This window comes from Heterodontus francisci, chromosome 27 (genome assembly GCF_036365525.1).
Source record: "Heterodontus francisci isolate sHetFra1 chromosome 27, sHetFra1.hap1, whole genome shotgun sequence".
NCBI classification, from domain to species: domain Eukaryota; kingdom Metazoa; phylum Chordata; class Chondrichthyes; order Heterodontiformes; family Heterodontidae; genus Heterodontus; species Heterodontus francisci.
In genome coordinates, this window is record NC_090397.1 from 26,109,500 (window position 1) to 26,136,456 (window position 26,957).

Sequence of the window (26,957 nt, forward strand, 5' to 3'; positions counted from 1 at the left end):
ACAGTAGTCCATATGGAGTCTTTCCAATGTTTTCGGCAAAAACAAATACAACTCAGCACCTTTATTAAGTAAAAAAAGTGCAATTTATTACTTGTTAAATGATACAATTCACTATGAATAGTTCTGCATAAAGATGTGCTTTTCAGACCAGAATAGGGTCTTGTCCTTTTCACCATTTGAGACAATGGTATTGTCAACATAAGGCCTGCCATTTAATAGATTGTACATGCACAAGCAAAACTCATCCATATAGTCAATGAGCTTGAAAGTGATTCACGCCTGGAATCTGTACAATTAAAAATGTAGTGCTTTACAGGTAAAAATACTGTATCATTTATGTTGAATTTGAAGGTTGATTTAAAGCAAGCAAACATCTTATTTTAAACTTGAAGTTTTTACTGCGTTCCTCATAAACGAGTATTGTCTTAAACCAACATGCTGTGGCCAGTTGTCATTTCAAGCAAGCACACTTTATCTCTATGTCCTTTCCTATCCTTACTGAATGTTAAAATAATATCCTCCTTGGAGAATACACAGTTGAATTTTGTCAGGACTGGTCAGAATCCATAACCTTTTTTGCCTACTCCATCAACTGTACACTTTTTGGTATCTTGCAAATCCAGCAAATTAATGGTTTAAGAAGCCAGACAGCAAAGCAGCCATATACATCTCGATTTAATGTAATCTAACATTACTTTAGAGGGCTGGGGGGGGGGGGAGGGGGGGGGAATAGTGGATACTTTACACACATGCTCCTGCCTTTCAAAACAGATCACTAATCTTCTCCAGTGCACCATATCACTTTTCAAAGAGCACAGTTCCTGCAAACAGCACAGGCAACCATTTAACCAGGTTTTTTAAAAAAACAAATAAATGCAATCATAAGAATGCTTTGCATTGCTGCACACATTCCAATGCAGATGCTTCCATCATCTAGCGCACACATACTAAAAATAAAACTTCAGTACAAGAAAAAGGTCAATTACTTAAACTTTCAAAATCATTTAGACTATTAGCAAATTTACATCATGAAAAGAATTTTCCCCACTAAGGGTATAACAAGGGGAAAGATCTAGGGTATGAGCACTGAGAAAGAGAAGTCAGCATGTTCCGAAAGTTCAGCTGGAAAATGACAATGTTGTGCGTCAGCCTTCGTTTAGTGGTAGCTTTGCCCCCAAGTCAGAAGGTTCACAGTTCAGTCGGTTGAAGCCCCATTCCAAAGACTTGAGCACACAATGAGAGTGCGCTTCACTGTCAGAAGTGCTGCCTTTTGGATGAGACGTTTAAACCGAGCGCCCGTCTACCCTCAGAGGCGGACGCAAAAGATCCCATGGCAATAGTCGAGGAGCAGCAGGGGAGTTCTCATTTTGATATGTCTTTTAGTGCAACTCTCATGAATTTCTTTCCATTTTCTCCAAGACTATGTGCACCCTTCCCTTATACCCACAGATCAGCAACTTCTCATACACCCCGTTAGCAGTGTCACAGGAGATCCGCTAATAAACACATTTTAAAAATCTTGTATTGTTCAGACCAGATACCAAAAAAACACACCCATGCAAATGCAAAAGGCATTTTTTCACTCTTCATGAACAGGGTATCTACCCATCTATTTTAAAGTCTTGAATTCTTAGCGTTGCATACTTCCAAAGAAACAAATATTTAAGGCAATAAAACTGACTAAATCACAACCCTCATCTGTTAACCTAACCACACTGGTTAGCTCAAACATCTTAGTAATTAGAAGTGGAGGAAAACCTGCTTTTGTTTACTATAGAAGTAGGAAAAGTCATTGAACAGCCAGAAATCACAAAATAGGTTTAAACTCATTTTCAAACCCATCATTCGCGTTATCAGCACAAACAAGACTGACCAAACTGGTCAACACAAAAAAATGTACACCAATATATTAAAAATAATTCTTAAAAGCGCTATTCATAAGGCATGCATTGTTTGTTGTAAATGCTGCCAAGAAATTTCTCCCACATAGACTGCCTTAATTGAAGCCTACAGTCTGAATTAAAGGCATTATTTAGGAGAAGGTTTTTTGTGTCACCAAAGAAAAAGCTGATATTTCCAGAGCTGCAGAGCAAGTTGCTTTGATGGTGAGCAGAGATTATGGCAACTGGCCACCTGTTCAAGGTCCTGGTCATTGGAGACACAGTAGGGAAAATATAATCAGGTGTATGCTGCAGAGACAACAATTAAGCAAGTGTAATCCACAGGAAACAGGAGGGAAAGAAACAAATAAAACTTTATATCAAGTGAAAAAAAGGTTTGGCATGGGGAAAGTAAAGAACAATGTCAATAAAAAAAAAATCTAGGGAGGCGGCAAATACAGCAAATTCCTCACTATAGGAGATTGTGAAAAATATTTAAACCACACTAAGATATATAATTAACAGTACAAGGTGCTGGGGAAAACGAAACAAGGTTACTACAGTCATTTTAAACAACAACTTCCTCTCTCTGCCCGGTGGCAACATGTTGCATTAAATATTGTGCTTTTAAGACTTGTATCTTGCAGCATTAGTAATACAGCATTATCTTGCCAGTCAGGCGATACACACATCAGTAAACTGCCCACATTCCATTGGCAAGAGAAGTACTGTCGTACTGAGGATGTTGTGGCCAGCAAGCTTCAGAATTCACACTTCAGGCCCTGGATTATCCCCAATATTTACCAATTCTTAATTTCCCTTTACAATAGCATGTTCCCAACACTAGGTTGTCTCTTATTCATCTACCCGTTAAGTTTTAGATAAGCATAGAAAAATACTGCCACTTTTAACTGTTTTCTGCCCAACTGGCAAAATTCAATACAGCAACAAAACAGTAATTTAGATCATACAGGGTGGATTAGCCAAGGAAAACTTCAATCTTTCCACTTGAAATTTACTAAGTCCCATGATGCCTCATACCTCAGCTTCTGCTTAGAACAGTGTATTCATTATTCATTGCTGAACACGTGTGCTGACATCTTCATTTCAAATAACTGCTGCCATCCTGTAACTGACACAGCCAGTCACAAAATAGTCCTTATGAATTCAACCTCTTACTAAGAAGCTAACAAAATCTGACAAAATGCTGACATGTCGTTTTCTTGAATTACTGATATTTGGAACATGACTTTTTAAGCAGCTGCAGTTGATCAAATACTTGTTTCCGTTGTTAACTCCTTGATTTAGTTAAGCTTCTTCCCAAAATAATTTAAATTACTTGGAACTGCAACAATTATACTCATCCTAGTCGCATTCCAATTCAAAGCTGCTCAATTCAAAGTATTCGATCATTCCATTTTAGCACCAAATTCCCACTTGTGTATTATTTACATTGCTAATTCAAATATTTGAATCATCCAATTTTTTGAGCAAAACAATACTGAATCAAGAATATACTGTAGTTTTTGTAAACCAACTTAATCTCCTGTTACAATGAAGCTCAACAGAAACGTGAGGAAATCATCTCATCCTTCTAGTCGGCATTTTACAGCCTTAACATTAAATTTGCCAACCTTTGATCTAAACCACTGGTTCCATTTTCTCTCAGGCAGCAGGAGCTAGAAATGGAGAATGTTTGTTCCATGCTTAAGAGTAGGGATCCCTTATCAGTACACAGCTAGCAGGGTGATTTGCAACCCTGTGGTCTACCTGCTTTTCTTCTACCATGTTCCTGGTCCATGGAAGTCTTCTGCTGCTTGCTAGATTTTCTTATGCTTCCTTCCTCTGCTATAACCACTTACCTCCTCTGGGCCTTATCTCATCATCCCTTTTGCCTTGAACCACTTTTGTCATGAATCATTCCATGCTCGCCAGTCCATCTCAGATCTCTCACTTTTGTGCTTTTCCGTTCCATTTCCCCCAGTTCTGCAGTTGCTCAAAAGCTTTCCATCTCTAGCATTTTCCAGTTCTGATGGGAGGTCTTCAATTTCAAACATTACCTCAGTTTCTCCCTCAGCTGCAGCCCAACCTGAATATTTTCTGTTTTTATTAGTTATACTTCAGTTGGTTGATAGACAAAATAGAATGGGACTACTTTGAAGTGGTCTCATACCAAATGCAATTACAACTGGCACCAGTTCAGCTGGTTAGACTTCAGAACTACATCCCTGCAGCATTGAAAACGCTTCATTGCAGCACAAAATGTGGAGAACTATAAGATTTTACATAAACAGTACTACACCTTTGGTTTAACAATGGCTGACAATGGATTAGCACAATACAGTGTTGAATGAAGAATCCATAGGTAGACATGCCACACAAGCAAACAAGATGACATTCACGACCTCCCTGGAAAAGGGAGTTTTGCAGTTCCTCAATGAAAATGCATGATTTATCAGCAGTTCAAAAGAAACGGCATCAGTACAGTTGCAAACAAAATCACTAGGTAGTTACAGATAAGGAAGGCCACTCAGCCTATTGAAATCTCCCACAAAGATGAATATTCCCCACTGCAAAACCTGTTACTAAAGTGCTTCCATTCTTTTTTTATATTCTATTTTTTGTGTTAATAACTGAAAAGATTCTATGGATGCGTTTTTTGTTTAACCAAGTTCACCAAAAGGACACTTGGGATGCTGTTTGAAAAACACCTGCGCTGGAAATAGTGTGCTTTGGGTTCAGTAAACAACAGAACCCTTGGTAATCTGGGGGAAACTGTTTACAGAGAAGCCGCACGTCAAGGTTTATGGAGATCTGGAGGTTGGCTCTCTGTTTGGGGTTTGGATATTGTTTTAGTGCAGCAGTTGGGGTGTGAACTGCTTGAAGACAATTGGTGTTATCCTGCCGAATGAAGAAATCCCGCAAAGATCCAGTGTGGAAGAGCTAAAATCCCTGGTGCTACACAGCTCCCGAGAAGGTGAAAAATATCTTGTAATTCAAGTGTGCGCTGGCGGAAAACCCTGAAGCCACATTTCTCCTGGAAAACCTACAAGAATAATTCTCGACTTCTCCAGAACGGACTGCTTCTGAAATGATCCCAGTGACCCATCTCCATATACCTGGATGCCAGACCAAAAAAGGGACAAGTGACTACCTTTCATCTTTCACATCTGTTTTTCTCGTCAAGAATTAGCAAGTATTTGGCCAAAGTAGACACTTTTTTGTAAGACCTCCGCAGAGAGAACTTCTGCATTTTTGTTTCTAGTGTGTGAGTCTAATTGGGGAATTTAAAAAGGAACTTTCATATTTCAATCTGTGTGTTAATGCTTTGCTTCATTACTGGTTAAGTCTTGTTTTAGAAGAAAGTGATAATTTTGTTATGAAAGAAACCTGGTTGGCGTATTTTATTCTGGGATAAATTGAGTGTATGATTGGCTGTATCAGTAACTGGGTAAACATTCAAATGTATTTTGTGACCGGAGGAGAAGCGGGACTAGAAAAAACAGTGCACTCCTCCTGCCTCGTTCGTAACATATAATTAGGGCTCATCCGGGATACCCAAAGCCAACAATGTGCAATTGTAAGTTGGGTAATACTAATTGAAAAGTGGAAAAGTAAAAAAGATTTCTTGTGAATTAAAGCACAATACCGGAATGTCTGCGTCAGTTGTTACAACCTTTCTGGGGAAGGAGGATGTATCCGAGTTATTTGAGAAACTTAACGCGACGCTTAAGAAATTGGCAGAAAAGTTGGTGTTATAGGTAAGGCCAGGAGCCAAGAAAGCAGATGTGATTGAGCTAATAGCACACCATTTGTAATTGGAAGAAAAAGGCAAATCAGATGGTAGTCCAGTTGAATTAGTTAGGATTCAGTTGCAATTGGAAAAACTTAAGCTTGAATAGGAAAGAGAATTGACAATGAAAAAACTTGAACTAGAATTTCAAAGAGAAAGAGAAGGAAGGGAATTCGAATTAAAAAAGATGGAACTAAGACAAAGGGGTGGTCTTGACTCCAGGGAAAATACTGGTGAGGAAAGATCTGACTCCAGCCCAAGACCCAGTGGAGAGCTGTTTACATTTGTGCAAACCCTCCCAAGGTTTGAGGAAAGGGACGTAGAAACACTTAATTTCTTTTCAAAAGATAGCCAGACAAACAAAGTGGCTGAAGGATAACTGCTTATGCAAAGCAGGTTGATGGACAGAGCTCATGAAGTTTAAGCCATGCTTTCTGAGGAGGCTTCTGCAGATTATGAGATGGCAAAAAAGGTAATTCTCGTTGCGTATGAGTTAGTCCCTGAAGTGTACAGGCAGAAATTTCAGAACCTTCAGAAACTGCCTGGGCAGACTTAGATGGAATTTAAGAGGGTAAAGCAAATTAATTTTGATCATTGGATGCGGGCACTAAAGGTACAGGCCATGTATGAGAACCTCAGGGAATTAATCCTCCTGGAAGAATTTAAAAATTCACTCCGTCCGTTAGAAAGAATCCATGTGCAGAACCAGGAGGTTTTAAACAGCCAGACAGGCAGCTGAGATCACTGATGATTACAAGCTCGTTTCCAAGCCCAAACCCTTTGTCCGTCATCCCCTCAAGCCCGAGAAGGATAGAAGGTGAAAGGAAAGCAAGTAGCCGGGGTCAAGAAAGGACAGTTGGGAACACCCGGGAGCTCCTCCTCAGGCCAGATAGGAAGATGCTGAGGGTGGAAGTGGGGCCTGAAGGCTCAAGTTGGGGTGTGAACTGCTTGAAGACAGTCAGTGTTATTATGCCAAGTGAAAAAGAAACCAACCAGTTCACCACCTTCTCTAATCTCTTTGATGAAATCCTGCAAAGATCCAATGTGGGAGAGCTAAAATCCCTGGTGCTGCATAGCTCCTGAGACATTGAAATAAATCTTGTGATTCAAGTGTGTGCTGATGGAAAACCCTGAAGCCACATTTCTCCTGGAAAGCCTATGAGAAAAATTCTCAACATTTTCAGAAGACGGTTTCTGAAACGATCACAGTGACCCGTCTCTGTATGCACAGATGCCAGGTCAAAAAAGGAACAACTGACTTCCTTCCATACCTTCACCTTTTCTCGTTAGGAATTAATAAGTATTTAGCCAAAGAAGTCTTTGTCTTTTTTTTTGTAACAGACCTCTGCAGAGAGAACTTCTGTATTTTTCGTGTGCGTGTGTGTGTGATTAATTGGGGAATTTAAAAAGGGAACTTTCATATTTCAATCTGTGTGTTAACGCTTTGCCTCGTTACTGGTTAAAACTTGTTTTATAATAGTGATAATTTTGTTGTCTATTAAATTTGGCATATTTTATTCTGGGATAAAAAATAGACTGTATGATTGGCTGTACTGGTCATTGAGTAAACATTTAAACATATGTTGTGACATGTGGAGAAGTGGGACTAGAAAAGACAGTAGACTCTTCTCATCTCAGTCGTAACCCGATAGTTTTTTAAATGCTGCCAGGATTTTCACCCTTACTGCTCTATCTGGAAGTCAATTCCATATACTCACTGCCATCAGATCTAAATTTGTTAGTTTGAACTAGGGTTCTCTTATCATACGACTGCAATTTCTCTCAAACATATACCTCTAGAAGATGGTGCCTTTTATTTTGCTGCATTGACTGGAGAAAAATTGGTTCTCTTCATAGCTCAGACCTCTGACACTAGGGATCAGCCTTGTGGCTCTTCGCTGCACTGTTTCCAGTGCTTCAATGTCTTCCTGGATGCAGTAGTCAAGGTCTAACCAAAGCACTGTATAGTTTGATTACAGCTTCATTGAACTTGTATTCTATTACTTAGGCTATGCAGTTCAGCACTCCGTTGGTTGTGTTAATTGCTGCTCTACATTGGCTGGACATTATTGCGTCTTGAGTTTACCAAGATTCAGATCTCTCTCAGCTTCACCTTCAGCTATTTCAGCACAATTCATGTAGTTTTGTGCTCCCCTTCTTCCATCCTGTGTGCTGTAATTTAGAGTCATAGAGTTCAGTTAATGCTATTGTTGACAGGATTGCAGCTGCCAGCAACAAGTTTGGCCTAACCATCAGCCTCAAGAAAACGAACATCACGGGACAGGACGTCAGAAATGCTCCATCCATCAATATCGGTGACCACGCTCTGGAAGTGGTTCGACAGTTCACCTACCTAGGTTCAACTATCACCAGTAACCTGTCTCTCGGTGCAGAAATCAACAAGCGCATGGGAAAGGCATCTGCTGCTATGTCCAGACTGGCCAAGAGGGCCAGTGCGCCAATGGCGCACTGGACAGGAACACAAAAGTCCGAGTGTTTAAAGCCTGTGTCCTCAGTACCTTGCTCTACGACAGCGAGGCCTGGACAAGGTATGTCAGCCAAGAGCGACATCTCAATGCATTCCATCTTCGCTGTCTCTGGAGAATCCTTGGCATCAAGTGGCAGGACCGTATCTCCAACGCAGAAGTCCTCGAGGTGGCCAACATCCCCAGCATATACGTCCGACTGAGCCAGCAGCGCTCGAGATGGCTTGGCCATGTGAGCCGCATGGAAGATGGCAGGATCCCCAAGGGTGCATTGTACAGCGAGCTCGTCACTGGTATCAGACCCACCGGCCACTTTAATGTCTCCACTTTAAAGACGTCCGCAAACGTGACATGAAGTCCTGCGACACTGACCACAAGTCATGGGAGTCAGTTGCCAGTGATTGCCAGAGCTGGCGGACAGCTATAAAGGCGGGGCTAAAGAGAGGCAAGTCTGAGCCAAATGTGTAACAGCCCCGACAACCAATTTGATCTGCAGTGCCTGTGGAAGAGTCTTTCACTCTAGAATTGGTCTTTATAGCCACTCCAGGCACTGCTCCACAAACCACTGACCACCTCTAGGCGCTTACCCATTGTCTCTCGAGACAAGGAGGCAAAAGGCAAGATTGTTGACCTATTCACATTTTTTCAACTTACTTTGTAATTTGAGCTACTTCATACAATTCCACTGTCCCTCCTAGTTGGGTATCTGCAAATCTGACTACTTTACATCAAGTTGCTGAATCCAGGTAATTTATGTCAATGAGAATCAGCAATCAACACTGAGTTCTGAGGCAGCCCACTCTGCACTTCCACTTGGATTGTCAAGTACTCAAAAGAATTTGAAGGTTAATCAAACATAATCTTTCCTTCTGAATCCATACTGAATATTCATTATATGTATAATCTAATCAAATTTACATCTGATAATCAATTCCTTAGAATGAAATTGAGAGAAATGCATCTGTAGCCTATGTTTGTTTTGTCAATTTTTTTGAATAAGGGCAGCACTTAAAATGAAAAAAAAAACAAAGGGGAAAAAGGGAGAAGAGTCAAACAATGAAATATGATAATCAACCTATTCTGCTATCTATGCGATTTTACAGAAACGTGCTGAAAGTTGTTGCCCCACAAATATGCAGTCATATCACAAAGCACCACACTACTCATCATTTAATGCAACACTGACTATAGAATGACAAAAAAAATCTGAAAACGGTCACAAAAAAGCTAAATTTTAACTTTAAACATTACATATAAGCTAAAGCATACATGTAACAAGTCACGAGTTACATGGTGTGGCCCTCCTATATATAGATCTAACGATGCAAGTTAACCATCAACTGTTCCATTTCATTTACACTGGATGAACTTTCTTCCTTGTTCTTTTGCCCCAGGCATTAGCAAATGGAAGTGGCAGACAAAACAGTATTAATTCTACAATGCAAATTCAAATTATAAAATTAAACAGCTTTAGTGCCACATTAATCTTTATTCAAGATATGAATAAAAATGTATTTCCAATGTAGAATTTAACAAGTCATGTTATATTATTTTTGTCATGAGCTTCAAGATACTGTCATGCAGGTCCCCACCTGCCAAGAACGAGGCACATTTGTCATATGAACAAATCATTGATTTTGAACTATTGCTGGAACAAGGAAATGACTTGAATAGATCAGCTGTGGCTGGAAAAAACATTTGCATACTAACAGATGGTGCTTGTGTAGACAAATGACCATTCCCTGACAGCTTCAACCCACAATGGATGTTGATCACTAGACAGTGAGGGGATGGGGAAGTTCATTACAGGGCCTGCTGGGGTGATGCAATCCACAAGGGCCAGGACTCGTTGGACCAGCTGGTCACATGACTAACTGGCTGTTCCAGGGTTTTTGAACTCTGTACTGAGAGCTCTCCTATCTGCTCCCATCTCTTTCTCACAAGCCTCTGAATCCACTGAGGACACATGAACCCCAAGACAGAAAAGTCTCCGACAGCAAACAAGGTTTAAGAAGAATATTGGGCCCAAAGAAAAGCAAGATCTACCTACAATCAAAGACTCTACAGTGAGCTTGAAGAACCATAACAAAAACTCTTCAGATATTGCCTCAAACTTTTCCACTTTGTTTCTTCTGCTCTTTTCTGTCTCAATTTGCATGTGTGTATCACATATGAATGCTAGCATGGGCGCATCATGTATCCGTAGGCGGCAACCGAATTAGAGTTTAGGTTCAAGTTTAATAAATTTCAACCTTTCTTCTTTAAACCCAAGAAAGCCTGTTTGTGCTGGTTTCTTTGCCTTATAATTGGAAAGCAGTGAACAAGGATTCACCAAAGGGGAGCTAAAACTGTGTTTAAAATTAAACCGTTACAGCAAAAACCAGGTGAAGCTGAGAGGGACCCCTAGACATCTTTCTCACCTGGTCGTGACAATACAAAGAACATGACATTCAATTCAAGGTTACCCACATTAAGAGTCAACAAGTGACTGAAAAACAGAATAAATTCCCCACACAAAGTTGAGGTCTTTATCGAAGTTTTGACTTGCTCACGTAGCTTGTTTTCAAAATTTGGTTTCAGTCCAACTTACGAGATCTAAAAGGTATGGTGGGTGCAGCAGAGGAAGAAATGCAGCACTGCCCTTATATTCTATGCAATAGTCAGCCACCAGACAAAAGATTTTTTTTTAAACACAAATACATAAAGTATTCAAAAAGGCTATTTTCAACTAAAAGTAATGTGTTGAAAATGCACAGAATTATAAAAGAATGATCACAAGCTCGTAATCTAATTAAGAATCAGATAGCTACAGTGAACTGCTTGAGATTTGTTCCCTTTCCCTCAATCTATTGATGAGATTATTGATTAACAACCAGAAATCTATCCTCTTCAGAAGATTCATTTCTAGCTGCTTTCCTTCCTCAACCACTTTAAAAAGCAGTTCTTAATGAATCCTGCTCTTACTTCAATTATTTCCATCTAGTATTTTCAGGTAGACTGAACTTAATTCATCTGAAAATTCAGCTCATTCGGCATGTGACAATTATACAAGTAAAAGTAACTGATGCACACAATTCTTCCCGTTGGCACCACACCGCCACCCAATCCATTTACTTTAAAAGCCCAAAGATGTCTGTGCTACTTATTGCTGCTTCTCCATGCACGAGAAATGTATTTAAAAGACAACCAAAGAAATGTCACTTATAAAGGAACATTAATAAGAACTACAAGTTTAACAGCTATGGTGTTTGGTAAAATCAGTGAATTTAGGATTACCCAAGTATGCAAATTACAAGCTTTTCATTGAGTGGGTTTGTTCTATCGGACTTTCTTAGCCTTACCAACAGAAACTTGGTTAACTGAGAACCTTCTGCAATAACGCGTCTTTTACTCTTTTAAAATTAAGCAATAGTTCGAGTAAAGCAACAGTCGAGGATATTAATCCAGCTCCAGCCAGTGGAAACCATAAGAAACTGAGCACAGTAAAAAAAACATCTGTCCACCTCCCACAGGCATGACTATTTCTGGATTTTAGTTGTCGAAATAGAGGTATAAAAACCTAAGTATTTGCTTTTGTATGTATAAATCATCCTCATAGCTTTGAAATCAGAAACAAAATGTAAATTATAATTAAAGTTTTTTAAAAATCAGGAATCTTCAGTGGAACCTACATTCCCAGGAGCAGTCTCCCAGTTACTGTAACAACCGCAGAAAGACCTGTCTTGCCCTAAGCTGCTCCACTGTTGAATTAACTCAGCAACTAATCCCATTCTTATCTGGTGGCTTCTACTTCCCCCAGTCACATCCTTCTCTGAAAGCTCATTAAAAGAGTCATTAAAAAAGATCTCAATAAGCAACAGATTCTTTTTCCCCATCCCTCCTCTTCCCTTGCGAGGGCAGAAAACGAGCACAGAACACAAGAAAACTGATATTTTCAGATTAATGCCTAGTTTTCCCTACAGCTTTAATGCCAATCTCTACTACTATTAACTTTAAACAGAAGACATTCCCCCTAGTCTGCCAAATAGTTACAATGTCTATCTTTGTAACGAGTGTACTTTTAATGGCTTTACTCCAGAAACATGACAATAAGTACACTATTGGTAAATCTACCCTTTATAACAAACTGCCAGAAAAATGTTCTTGACTGGGCTGACAGGGAGATAGGTTGTTGGATCAAGTCACCTGTCATTTTAATTATCCACCTTGCCAAAATTGGCCTGCTGCAGTGTTCCAATGAAGTTCAACATAAGCTCGAGGAACAGCACCTCATCTTTTGACTGGGAAAGTTACAGCCTTCTGGATACAATGAGTTCAACAATTTTAGGTCATAGCTTCTGTCCCCAGTTTGTTTTATATTTCATTGCTAGTTTGGTTTATTTCTCCGTTTCTTTCTTATTTCCTTTCCTTGGCATTCGGACAGCAGCTATCCTGCCACTCACCTCATTCAGACACATGTTTTGTTTCCATACTTGTCCCATTACCACTCCCTTTGGCCTAGCACCATGAAAGCTTTTGCTATCTAAATCTCTCCTGCCCTCCACCCTTTCACAGACCTTCCCATTTGTTGTTCTTGCCATCCTCCCCCCTTTCACTTGCTCAAAACCCATCACATCAACTTTTCCCAGTTCTGATGAAAGATCATACACCTGAAATGTTTTTTGTTAGTCTCTCCACAGATGCTGAATAATTCCAGCATTTTCTGCTTTTATTCTGTTACCTTGTGTCTGATACGTTCAGCAGATAAACAGGAATGCCTTAATCCAAAGAATTACCACTTTATGAGAACACATGATGCCACAGGACCTTATCTTCACAGCAAGTATCAAGTATGAGTCAATAAAAGTTTTCAGTGCAGAGCTGATTTAGGCAGCATAGCTCCAAAGTACCAATACTAGACATAACAGCATGAAGACAAATTGATTAAATGTCACATGAACCAGAAACAAATATACACAAAGAATGAACCATGTATTACCATACACTTGACATTTACCAAAAAATTTATAGAAATCAGTTGACTGGGATAAAATGTTACGAGTACAATACATTCCATTTACCCCATTACTGCAGAAACAGATGATTACATTATGAAAGAGAACGGAGCACAAATAATACCAACTGGGGAATTGCAAAATTGTTTCCTTTAACAGAACACAGGCCTTGTTAGCAGTAATTTTCAAAACGAATAATGCATCAGCCACCAATAAGTATAAGCCACAGAAAGTACTACCCTCTCCCACACAGACACACAACAGGGTCAACTTTAACTAAACATCTCCACCTCCCAATTTAAAAATGACTATTTCTCAAACTTCCTCCTACAATATGTTAAAGCTTAAAGCTTGCATTATTAGGGAGAATTCAGGCAATCCTTGAAAACTATATTCCAAAGCTACCATCTTAGAAGCAACAGTAAGTTTGTACTGCAGTAGCATTCTGGCGTAATGCATGCATTGTAAACTAAAAACTGAGTAGTTTGTATTTGGTCTGCGGAAGGAATAAGCTTTATCGGCTAAATAGCCTTTCTTGTTCCAAGCGTACTTATGCTCATATCACTTCAACCTGACAACACCCTTGTAAATTAATCCATGGATACTGTGTATATCTTCTTTGCGATCAATGTGGCAAACAGGTTCATCAACTGTCCAGGTATTTTACTCACATAGCTAGAACAGCTACATTTTCATTAACTAAATACCAAACATTTTCTTTTTAAAAAAAAAGAGAAATGAAACTTTGATCTATGTAATACAAGACCCAATTTGTAGGAAAACAAAAACCATATTAGACTATTGAAAGATCCAAAATTTCATTTTGAAGCACACTGTACACAACCTCAAAACAAAAATAAGGTGTGTAGGCTAAGCATGACTGAGTTTTGTAATGCTACATTAATTTTAGACTTTCATCAGTCACAACAGACTATTTCTGCAGTCTTTCTGGGTGGCAAGATGTAACGAGTGGGGTGCCACAGGGTTCGGTCCTCAGGCCCCAACTATTTACAATCTAAATTAATGACTTGGATGCAGGGATAGAAGGTAATAATTTGCAGATGACGCTAAAATAGGTGGGATAGTAAGTTGCAATAAAGAAATAAGAAATTTACAAATGGATATGGATAGGATAAGGTGAATGGGCCAAAATTTGGCAGATGCAGTTTAACGTGGATAAGTGTGGGGTTATCCATTTTGGTCAGAAGAATAGAAAGGCAAATTATCTAAATGGAGAAAAACTTCAGAGTCCTTGTGCATGAATTGCAGAAAACTAGTATGTAGGTACAGCAGGTAATAAGGAAGGCAAATGGAATTTTGGCATTTATTGCTAAAGAAATAGAGTATAAAAGTAGAGAAGTGTTGCTGCAACTGTATGAGGCATTAGTGAGACCGCACCTGGAGTATTGTGTACAGTTTTGGTCCCCTTACTTGAAGAGGGATGCAGTTGCACTGGAGGCAGTTCAGAGGAGGTTCACTAGATTGATTCCAGAGATGAGGGGTTTGTCTTATGAAGAGAGATTGAGCAGTTTAGGCCTTTATTCTCTAGAGTTTAGAAGAGAGAGAGGAGATCTAATTAAGGTATATAAAATGATTAAGGGGATTGACAAAATGGACAGAGAGGATGTTTCCTCTTGTGGAGCAATCTAGAACAAGAGGTCATAGTTTTAGGATAAGGGGTAGCAGATTGAAAACTGAGATGAGGAGAAATTACTTCTCTCAAAGGGTCATGAGTCTGTGGAATTCATTACCCCAGAGTGCAGTGGATGCCGGGAGTAAATTTAAGGATGAGATAGACAGATTCTTAATTAGTAATGGGTTGAAGGGTTATGGAGAACGGGTAGGAAAGTGGAGTTGAGGCCGAGATGAGATCAGCCATGATCGTATTGAATTGCTGAGCAGGCTCAAGGGGCTGAATTGCCTACTCCTAGTTCTCATGTTCTTCTGAATACGCATGCCAGACTAGCTAACATACACACCTCAGAACATGGCTCTGATGTACATACATTGATTGCGCTCAGATGTGGACCATTCTCCACAGATCATTCATGTTTGGAACTGATTAAAGTTAGTCAAGCTATTCCATTCAATTCAAACATGTAATTAACACCTTAGGTAATAATTCTAAAGTAAGTTCGATTCACAGCTATAACTGAAGACTAAGCCAGTTCGAGAAAGGAGGGCCTTCATTCGACAGCTCAATAATCAGGTGCTACAAGTTTTAGGATTACATTTGGTACCCTGCATTCAGCTCACTGGTGAGTTAAAAACCATTAGGAGTACAGGAGCACTCCTGGCAGAGTGCAACTACACAATAAATAAGTGACCACATTTCGAGAGCCAGACTTACATTAAAAGTTAACACAAGTGAATTGTCTCCTGGAGATGAGAAGTTTGCCAAAATATTTATCAACTGTATATGCTAAATAAACTTATCATGTACTGACATGTGAACGCCATGATATATTCAATAAACCAACAATCAGTGTTTTGTGTTCAATCACCCAGATCTTGCGACAATTAGATACTGAACAAGTAAAGGCACACTGGTCCAAATGAGACACAAGGCCTGCTCTGGGAGTGGTCAGTGATAGCTACACCAAATAAGATTATCTAGCATGAAAGAAAACGATCATAGCCTGTAGTTGTGGCCATATTACGACAAGCAGCCACACTCCAAAAAGCATTTATACAATGGCTTTAACATGATATAAAACATCCCAAGACGCTTCACAGGACTGTTAAACAGAATTTGACACTAAAATCACATAAGGATACAGTAGGACAAGTGACCTTAAGCTTGATCAAAGACATAGGTTTTAAGGAGCATCTTAAAGGAGTTTTAGAGAGGGAGTTCCAGAGCTTAGGACCTTATTTAGAGATACAGCACTGAAACAGGCCCTTCGGCCCACCGAGTCTGTGCCGACCAACAACCACCCATTTATACTAATCCTACAGTAATCCCATATTCCCTACCACCTAACTACACTAGGGGCAATTTACAATGGCCAATTTACCTATCACCTGCAAGTCCCACCCGGCAAAAACCCACGCGGTCACAGGGAAAGCTTGCAAACTCCGCACAGGCAGTACCCAGAATTGAACCCGGGTCCCTGAAGCCATGAGGCTACGGTGCTAACCACTGTGCCACTGAGTCGCCTAGGTAGCTGAGTGCCCAGCTCCCAGTGGTAAAACAGGTGTGCGCAAGAGGCCTGAATAGGAGCAGAGAGATCCAAGAGTGCTGTATGGTTGGAGGAGGTTAGAGAGGGAGGGTCGAGGCTATGGAAGAATTTCAAAACAAGAATGTGATTTTTTTTTTAAAAGAGACGTTACTGCACCAGGAGCCAGGGTAGGTTAGTGAGCAAAGAGTTGTGGGTGAATAGGACTTGGTGTGAGTTAGAAGGGCAGCAGAGTTTTGGATGAGCTCAAGCTATGGTGGGTAGAAGATAGGAGGAGTCTATTGGAATAATCAAGTCTAGAGGTAACAAAGGCATGGATGAGGGTTTCAGTAGATGAGCTGAGACAAGGGTGGAGACAGGTGATGTTATGGAGGTGGAAGTAGGCAGTTTTGGTGAGCAAGCGGATATAGGGTCCAAAGCTCATCTGAGGCTCAAATAGGACTCCAAGGTTGTGAACAGTTTGGCTCTGACACTGGCCCGGAAGAGTGATACAGCCGGTGACTAGGGAGCAGAGTTGTGTGGTGGGGACTAAAGACAATGGCCTCCATCTGTCAATAATTTAGTTGGAGGAAACTTCTGCTCATCCAGTACTAGATATTGAACAAGCAACCTGACAAATCAAAGGCAGTGGAGTGGCTGAAAGAGGTGGTGGTGAGATGGAGCTGGACGTCATCAGGATACATGCAGAATCTGGCATGCTTTTGGATAATGTCGTCGAGGGGCAACACGTATACATCTATTTTCTCTACAAAAACAGTGCACGGAATGTCAAACATTTGCAATTGTTACTGGGGGGGGGGGTGATATATTTTAATATCTAAAAGATAATTCACAAGTAATAATTGCGTACAAGATAGAAACATTGCAGAAAAGTACTGTTTATGTATTAAATGATGCTGACTTAGTAATTTCATATTTACATCTGACCAATAACCCACAAATAACAGTAGCCATTATGAACTTCTGGGAGGTACAAGCAGAAGTGAAATAGGTTATTTGATTCTACAGCCAAGGCAGCAAACACCTTTAATTTCTGCAGACTGCCAGCATCAAATATTAAAAATGTATACAATAATAATGCAAATATATCCTGCATATCTGAATGAGAATCACCACAAACGATTGAATTTTAGTAACGAAAAATTCCGCTTTTGAAAATTAAATGGATCACGAAGAATAAGACGGCCACCGCCCCTCACCTTACAGCAACCCGGACAGAGCAATCATCCTGACCAGGCGCCGCCATTGCACCGTATCCGATCCGAAAACGAGTCCGGAGAAATAAAGCCTCTTAATATAAAAGTGTGGCTTCCCTCCCTGTGGGTGCAGCAGCCCCCGCTACCTCTGTCAGCAACCCAGCCGAACAGGAGCCATGGGAGGCTTAACCCAAATGCAGCATCGAGCGTGACTCCGCCCCTCTCACCGCCACTGTCAATGGGAGGGAGGGAAGAGCCGTCACCTTCCCCGTGCCGTATGCAAAGGCTCCGCTCGCTGGATCGCAGGCCGTCGCCTCAGCCGATGCTGGTGTCGCAGTGCGCCGCAGAGCGAACTGAGGGAGCGGGTGGGCCGACCTGCCGTGCGCCGCCCTCCCTCACTGCCTATTGGCCGCCCACCCCGGCTCCGGTATCAGGTGCCGGGAGGGGAAAGCAGCGCCACCGGGCCATGACCAACAGCCTCCCCTCCCGCTGCGGCTGGAGAACGGACTTTGAGTAAGAAAGAAAATGATCTTATTTTGTGATTAAAATGGCACTTAAAGCGGTTTTAAATTCAAACAGACGAGGTGCAAAAAAAAAATTAACTCGCGCACGGGGAGGGGGCTGAAAGGGCCGACCCTTCCTTTTGATAGACAGCCGCCTTGTCCAATCGGAGCGCTCTTCGTTTTGTGACGTGTTGGGGAGCGCGCACCTGGCAGGTGCTGGTGTCGCGCGAATGTCCCGACTTTCCATCGCTGTGAAACACTGCCAGCAACGACCTTTCCTGCTCTGCATTCAGTAGTGTATGTGAGGGGCCCCCCATTCTCCCAGTGATCCAGCAGCTTTATTCCGGGCTGGTTGTGGAAGGGGCGGCACAGTGGTTAGCACCGCAGCCTCACAGCTCCAGGGACCCGGGTTCGATTCCGGGTACTGCCTGTGTGGAGTTTGCAAGTTCTCCCTGTGTCTGCGTGGGTTTTCTCCGGGTGCTCCGGTTTCCTCCCACAAGCCAAAGGACTTGCAGGTTGATAGGTAAATTGGCCATTATAAATTGTCACTAGTATAGGTAGGTGGTAGGGAAATATAGGAACAGGTGGGGATGTTTGGTAGGAATATGGGATTAGTGTAGGATTAGTATAAATGGGTGGTTTATGTTCGGCACAGACTCGGTGGGCCAAAGGGCCTGTTTCAGTGCTGTATCTCTAGTCTAATCGGCTTGCCAGCCGCCAATAGAGGGAAGTGTTTGAAACCAGAGTAAACAAACGAGATACCGCAACAAGTCACAAAGTAGGTTTTAAGGAGCATCTTAAAGGAAGACAGGTGAAAAGGTTTAGGGTGGGAATTTGAGTTTGGGGCTTAAGCAGCAGAACGCATAACCGCCATTGTTGTGCAAAATGTCAGAATAGGAGGGGCACAGAGCTCAGAAAGGGTTGTAGGGCTGGAGGAGGTGGTGAGGCCATGGAGGGATTTGAAAACGAGAATTTTAAATTAAGGTGTTACTATTGAGGTCAGTGAGCACAGGGGTAATGGATGAATGGGACTTGGCATGTTCGGATACAGGCAGCAGCATTTTGGATGACCTCAAACTGACAAAAGGTGGGAGGTTGGACAGGAGAGCATTGGAATTGTAATGTATAGAGGTAACTGAAATAGATGTCAGCAGCGCAAGAGCTAGATCATGGGTGAAGAGGAGTGATATGGAGGTGGAGATGGAAGTAGGTGGTCTTAGTGAAGGAGATGGGTGCTCAGCTCAGGGTCAAATAGGCACAGGGTGGTACAGTGTGCAGTGTTAGTACCGCAGCCTCACAGCTCCAGCGACCCGGGTTCGGTTCTGGGTATAGCCTGTGTGGAGTTTGTAAGTTCTCCCTGTGACCGCGTGGGTTTCCGCCGGGTGCTCCAGTTTCCTCCCTCCGCCAAAGACTGGCAGGTTGATAGGTAAAAAATATGGGATTAATGTAGGAGCGGATGTGGTAGGGAATATGGGATTAATATAGGATTAGTATAAATGGGTGGTTGATGGTCGGCACAGACTCGGTGGGCCGAAGGGCCTGTTTCAGTGCTGTATGACTCTATGACACCAAGGTTGCAAATAGTCTGGTTTAGTCTACTACTGTGGCCAAAGAGAGGGATGGAAGTCAGTGTCTGGGGAACAGGCCACAGAAAGTAGGGCTTTGTAAGTGGCAAATGCTCACAAATGCAAGATTTCTAATACTTTACTAGTCAAGCCCCCGTAGTTCTATTCAGAAGCCAAGTCCAAATCTAGTATTCGTGTCACTAGGTTAGAAAGTGATCGGATAACTGGACCCATGTAGGAGACAAGGGAGGGAGTGACTTGAAGATGGAAAGAGGACAATGGGAAGAAAGGGATCAAAGGAGGACAGTGAAGGGATGTATGTGCTTTCTGCCCATGGGGAATAATAATTTTGGTCTGCTGCGTGCTCCACAAATTTGCCCGGAAAGTTAACAGCAAACATCTCAATGATTAGGGTGGTAAAACAATAGCCAAATAAAAGATTGAAATTGCTGATGGGGAATTGGCTGTGATACCAGCAATACAGCAGTGTGTGCCAATTACCAGTTTCAGGTGGATAGGGATGCCATAGCTGCTAATTAGAGGAGCAAACAATATTTATTAAGCAACTTGTCTTCAATGTCATACTGTTCTTCAAATACCATCTATTGCCATGGCTTGGCCATGTGAGCCGCATGGAAGATGGCAGGATCCCCAAAGACACATTGTACAGCGAGCTCGCCACTGGTATCAGACCCACCGGCCGTCCATGTCTCCGCTTTAAAGACATCTGCAAACGTGACATGAAATCCTGTGACATTGATCACAAGTCGTGGGAGTCAGTTGCCAGCGTTCGCCAGAGCTGGCGGGCAGCCATAAAGACGGGGCTAAAGTGTGGCGAGTAGAAGAGACTTAGTAGTTGGCAGGAAAAAAGACAGGGGTGCAAGGGGAGAGCCAACTGTGCAACAGCCCCGACAAACAAATTTCTCTGCAACACCTATGGAAGAGCCCGTCACTCTAGAATTGGCCTTTATAGCCACTGCTTCACAAACCACTGACCACCTCCAGGCGCTTATCCATTGTCTCTCGAGATAAGGAGGCCAAAGAAGATATTACAATACTGAGCACAAATGATCAAGTGCTATGCACTGATTTCCTCCATTATATTGTGAATGTTATGACAGTTTTGAGTAGGCAGTGCTGCCCCTTCATGCTTGTGTCTTCAGATTTTTAGAAAATTCTTTCATGGAATGTGATCATCACTAGTAGGGCCAGCATTTGTTACCCATCTCTAATTGCCCTTGAGAAGCTGGCAGTGAGCCGCCGCCTTGAACCACTGCAGTCCATCTGGTGTAGGTACACCACAATACTGTTAAGAAGGGAGTTCCAGGTTTTTGATCCAGCGACAGTGGTATAGTGATATATTTCCAAGTCAGGATGGTGTGTGGCTGGGAGAGGAACTTGTAGGTAGTGGTGTTCCCATGTGTCTGCTGCCATGATCACAGGTTTGGAAAGTGCTGTCAAAGCAGCCTTAGCGAGTTGCTGCAGTGCCATTTGAAGTGGCATCTAATCTACTAATCCTAAGTGATTTCCTTATAGAAGGACTGCTTTGGCTGGCTGCAGGGTTTTAGGGACAGCCTGCTGGGATTCTTGTGGCCATAGATTTCCTTGAGCTCTATGTTGCAAAGGCTCTTCGTTAGCCACATCTATGATTGTGGTGGTGCACTACATTTAGCAATCTCTTCCCATTTTTGGTGCACAGGCACTTTGATGGGGTGGGGGCCAGAGAGGTAGAACAATAATCATTCCCAGGCATTATGCCTCCTCTCCTGGACGGCTTGCAGCACCTGAATGACTTCCTCAGTCTATACCACTATATTCTACAACAGCTTTGTTGAGTAAAATCTGGCCTTGTCTTCCCACTGCGATTTAAACTGCCTCCTAATTACAGTCCACATCTGATTGAGAATTAGGATTCACAATTTTCTAAAAACTGACATATTCAACCAGTTTCAGAATGTTTAAGCTATCATGTTTGGCTGAGTGGTAGCACTCTTACCTCAGTCCTCCACAGACTTGGGCACAAAATACAAGCTGGCACTTAAGAACAGAACTGAGGGAGTGCTGCACTGTGAGATGTGTCGTCTTTGATGAGACGTTAGATTGAGGCCCTGTCTGCCCTCTGAGATGGACATAAAATATCCTTTGGCATTATACGAAGGTGATCTTGGGAGGTCCCCTAGTGTCCTGACCAATATTAATCCTTCTATCAACATCACTAAAACACATTATCCTTTCATTACCTCATTGCTATTTGTGGGACCATGCTGTGCACAAATTGGCTGTGTTTCTACACATTACAGTAGTGACTACTTCAGAAGTACTTCACCAGCTATAAAGCATTTTGGGTATCCCGAGGTTGTGAAAGGTGCTGTATAAATCCAATTCCCTTCTATTTTTATTTACTTCAAAGGCCACAATAATTAGTTTATAGTAAAATATTATAGAAATAAAAGTTAATGGTAACTCAGAAGTTTTAATTCTTGTATAAACAATAAATCTATTATGTTGTCGAAAATACAATACACATGGTGCATTTACATACCGATTAAATGAAACAAATTTAAATGCAAAACAGAATTCATATTTATTTGAGGTAAATTTTCAATTCATTTTAGATTATGTGATTTGCTCTCTACCGTCTGGACTGCTTTGAAGACATCTATAAATTAAGCTGTACTCAGATTTAAGTATTAATCCTGAACAGTACAAAATGGAAGTTGAATATAGTGGTGTTTCAAATATACCACAATTTGACATCGTTTACATATATTGCCTCTGTTGATAAACTGTGAGACATATTAAAGATACTCTCTACTGCACTTCAATATTATATTTCTGCATGTTTATCCAATTCTCTTACCAGCTCTAAAAATTCAAAGGAGACTGGCAATCATTAGCTAGCAAGAGCAGAATACAGCATTTGAGATGTTTCAGCTAGCTCTGACTTTGTTCTACTACAAATATGCATCACTTCATCTACTTCCATCATATCTGTCAACAGTAAATGAGCCTTGATCAAATATATAGCTTCTCTGCGTAATCTTTAACAACCAGCAAAATGATCAAGTTTTGGGGCACAATTCCCAAATTTGGTATTTGGTGAGTTATACCAGAATTATCATCTCAAAAATTATAGACCTGCAAAACATGTAGGAGTAGAAATTCATCTCAGACAGTGGCGCAAGACAGGTGGTATTAGTTCAGTCACCTGTTTCAAGCGGAAGCCGATATTCAGTTTCATTGACTGCAACAGAACTGAAAATCAGGTGCTACGTATATCTGGCAGCCGAACTGATACTGCCTGTTTTGTGCCACCTCCCGAGACGAATTCCTACCCATATTTTATTGTACTTTTTTCTGTCACAATATAAAATGCAATGAATTTGTAATTACTAAGCTCTTTCAAAACACTATAAGAAACAACGGCCTTGCTTGTTTCCCAAGCACACGCTTTTTTTTCCTGTCACATCCTGGTCCAGCCATACAAATATTTTGTTGTTGGAGCTACTACACCATAATATTTTGATGAAATGCATGATCAGAGTTATTACTGTAATATACATGAATCATGCAAAAGTGATTTCAGAATATGAAGCTGGAGCTGAGGTACTGTTAGACTAGCACGATACCTTTTGAAAACCAGTATTTTACAGCATACAAGCACATGCAGTGGAAGACAGAATATTACTTTCTGTCCCAAGAATACAAACTGTCCAATTTTAACATTTAAGCAAAATTTATCATGGATATATTAATTACCAGTTTATTTACAAGTCAATTTTAGTTACACAAAATACTAAGAAATGATAATGGTCCAATGATAATACAATTAATAACAATACAACTTCAAACACATCAACTTTTTCTTAAATCTAATAACAAATAGAAAGGCTACTTAGGAGCTGTGGCAGTACTGTTCTGGCTGCCATTTACACCTTATAAGATTAAATACTGGCCTGGATTGTCATTTGAGCTCTGACTTTCCTTAGTGCACAAGTTTTATATACTCTAGGTGGAACACCTTGCACCAGCAGAGAGGTGCAACAGAAACAGGTCTAGTCCTGCACCATGGAAGCATACTTCCAGTTGGCCAATCAACACTTGTAAAATTCATCGTCCATGCCATCCTGATGGGGAAGGAAAGGAACAAATGGGGTTAAATAAATAAAAAAATTCAGTGCCTCCATTCTCCAAAGAATTTAAAATAGTAAACAGGACAAAAACTTGGTATCCCAGTGCAAATGTGAAAAATATCAAGTACATAGAGAACACAAATTATGTCGAAGAGTTTGAGCTCTGATCTAATTAAGTTCTAACCTATTCACGAAAGCTTTCAAAAAAACAAGGTGAACTCAGGCATTTTTTTTTTAATGCATTATTAGGCTGTTCAGTGATAAAAAGCAGATACAACGAATACTTCCTTTGTTGTAGCAAAAGGTGGACATTTTATGTTAAATACTGTACTAATTAGTAATTACAGTAAACAGAAAACTATGTCATTTTAATTTTAAAAAAACATGGAATTAGAGTAAGCATAATTTAAATAGTCGTTTGGTAGTATAGAACTTTGAGTATTGCTGAAAATAGAGACATTTTGCCGAAGCTTTTTCTCTTGCACTCATCAGGACAACTCGCAAGAATACTAATGTAAGCGAAACAACAAATGTATACTGTAGGAGAAGAGAATGCTGATTGGTTGGCAAGTGGACCCTGATTGGTAGAGGCAATGCCATGGAGAATGCACCAGTTTATGGTGACTGACAGTTAATTGCCAAGCCTCGTTTGAAATTTAAAAGAGCCAGCTTGACTGATTGGACAAGGCATTGCCCTGAGGAATGAACCAGCGAAAGGCTGTAACTTATTTTGTTTAGGCGCAATGTGTGTACATGTTCTTTCTGTCTGCAAAGAACAGGGCCCTGTGTATAAATGTAAGTAGCTTCCAGTACACGCAAATGCGCCACACTACGAGTCCGACTGACAATCTTAAATTGGTTGTCAGTGTAATTTTTAGCACACAGGATTATTTAGCAAATGTTGTCCAATCTCGGACTCACATCTAATGTTGGACACTGTTGTGAGTTTTGCAAGCATAGGCTCATTGGGTACGGCCTGTACCTTACATTGGAATTTTTGTGAGTTGTCCTGACGAGTGCAAAATGAAAAGCTTTGACAAAATGTCTCTACTTTCAGCAATACTAAAGCATAATTTGGTAATTGGGATCTGCAAGAAATGCACGAGCAGTTTTTAGTAGAGTGCTGTAGTAACAGCAAATAGGAAATTAACAGTTCATGCTGTAACCATGGTTAGAATTATAGATCTTATAATTTAGGGATCCATTATTATTCCATTAAAAAAATTGTAAATATATGAGAACCACTCCCTTCCCCTCCTCTTGTTCCCCAAAAACAATGAATTCTGAGAATTAAAATAAAATACTGTTTGTGGTTATTGCAAAGGAACATCCTGGGCAGAGTGCTGAGTGGAGGGCGGCGCAGTGGTTAGCACCGCAGCCTCACAGCTCGCAAGTCTTTGGCTGTGCGAGGAAACTGGAGCACCCGGAGAAAACCCACGCGGTCACAGGGAGAACTTGCAATCTCCGCACAGGTTCTATTCTGGGTACTGCCTGTGCGGAGTTTGCAAGTTCTCCCTGTGACCGCGTGGGTTTTCGCCGGGTGCTCCAGTTTCCTTCCACAGCCAAAGACTTGCAGGTTGATAGGTAAATTGGACATTGTAAATTGCCCCTAGTGTAGGTAGGTGGTAGGGATTACGGGATTACTGTAGGGTTAGTATAAATGGGTGGTTGTTGGTCGGCACAGACTTGGTGGGCGGAAGGGCCGGTTTCAGTGCTGTATCAATAAATAAGATGGGTGTGGCATCATCCTTGTCAAAAATCTAGGCTCGCCAATTGCTGTACCTGATGACATTTGATACTACACTTTTGTTAAAACAAAAAAAGGCTCCTTCAACTTCTCAATTTGGGCAGAGCCTTTAATTACATTTAAAGAATGGCAACCAATTCCTTGGAAAGTGTAAATTCTAGTTTCCTCTTAACATCCTTAATATTTTTAAGCAAATGCTTTCAAAATGACTACTAGGTGCTTAATATTTCAATAATGTAAACTAAAAAAAAGTTAACATCACAGTATTCTAAAGGAATGATAAGATTATGTGTGTAAAAAATTAAGTTTTATTGTACTGGAGGAAGCTAGTTATTGATTCTTAATAAATAGGAAATTCTATTTTTATTTATTTTGTTTGCCTCATGCAATTCTTCTGTAGCTCCTCTTGCCATGTTATTCACATTCATCGTCAGTGTCATTAATCTACAATTCCAGTGGTTCTAAGCACAGAGTCTTCTCCCAAAACCCTGCACAGTTCATTCAGTCGTTGTTGCATTTGAGGGATTCCGGCCAGTTGAGACTCAAGTCTCTGCTTTTCCTCAGCCAGTGAAAGTCGAGTAGCAGTGTCCAATTGTTCAAATCGCCAACCACCTTCCCCATCAAATTGTAACAAGTGCGTGTGGTACTTCCTACAAAATAAATCAAAGTAACCTTACAAATATTCCTTCCATTCTACAAATACTAAAACTTCCAGCTGAAAATAAAGAACTGGATTTGTTTTTGCTGCTGTTCTGCAACATGATCATTTATTTTCAGAATGTGTATCAGCTGACAATAGGCACTTGCATTTTTAAAGAACTCTCACACTTAAGAAGTCTTAATAGCTTTCAATGGTTATCTTGGAAGAAATGATAATTCTATCAATGCAAGTTGATTTCTTGTAGTATTGCTCACTGAAAAAATTGTCTCAATTTGGTAGGTGTTGTGTACATGGATTTTAAGAAGGCATTTGATAAGGTGCCACATAAGACACAAAGCAAAATATTATTCAAAGGAAAGTAGCAGCATAGACAGATGCCCAGGGGAAGTAAAGCAGACAGAAGGGGTAAATAGATGCTGTTTGGATTGGCAGCATGTATGTGAGATGTCTCTTAGAGGTCTGTGCAGGAACTGGTTTTCTTCCCTATTTATATAAATGATTTGGACATTGGTAGAAAAGGAGTGGTATTGAAGATTGCTGATACTAAATTAGGGATTATAGTAAACTGAGAGGAAGATGCAGAAGGTCGCTTTTATTTTTGTGGCAGATACTGGAATTAGCTGAACAGAGGATGTCCAGGAGCTTCTGCGATTTGTAGAAAAGAAAGCAAGATGTTGGAGTGGGGTAAATCAAGGGGGATAGTGAGCAGAGAAGGTCATGGTCTGGAAAGAAGTGGACGGCTTACATCTGAAAGCACGTGAGGAGAGATTAAAAAAATGTCAGTTATATTAGGCTATGGCCTGGTACCAGTAGTAAGATG

General features: G+C 40.9%; 2 protein-coding genes across 7 annotated transcripts in view; both read right to left on the minus strand.

Moving 5' to 3' along the window:
• Nucleotides 1–18,108, minus strand: part of kif21a (kinesin family member 21A) — a 157,184-nt gene extending 139,076 nt beyond the window's left edge. For 2 of the 4 annotated variants that reach the window (XM_068059017.1, XM_068059015.1), the window contains exon 1: nucleotides 17,532–18,107. In XM_068059017.1, coding sequence (XP_067915118.1) covers nucleotides 17,532–17,578 — 47 coding nt within the window. In that variant the 5' untranslated portion in view covers nucleotides 17,579–18,107. Of the gene's footprint in view, nucleotides 1–17,531 lie in introns of all 4 variants that reach the window. The other 2 variants (XM_068059016.1, XM_068059018.1) reach the window with 2 other exon arrangements.
• A 3,941-nt stretch (nucleotides 18,109–22,049) lies between these two features.
• LOC137384711 (ATP-binding cassette sub-family D member 2-like) overlaps nucleotides 22,050–26,957 on the minus strand; it is a 132,279-nt gene continuing 127,371 nt past the window's right edge. For 2 of the 3 annotated variants that reach the window (XM_068059019.1, XM_068059021.1), the window contains one exon: nucleotides 22,050–26,126. In XM_068059019.1, coding sequence (XP_067915120.1) covers nucleotides 25,916–26,126 — 211 coding nt within the window. In that variant the 3' untranslated portion in view covers nucleotides 22,050–25,915. The remainder of the gene's footprint in view (nucleotides 26,127–26,957) is intronic. The other variant, XR_010977639.1, reaches the window with a different exon arrangement.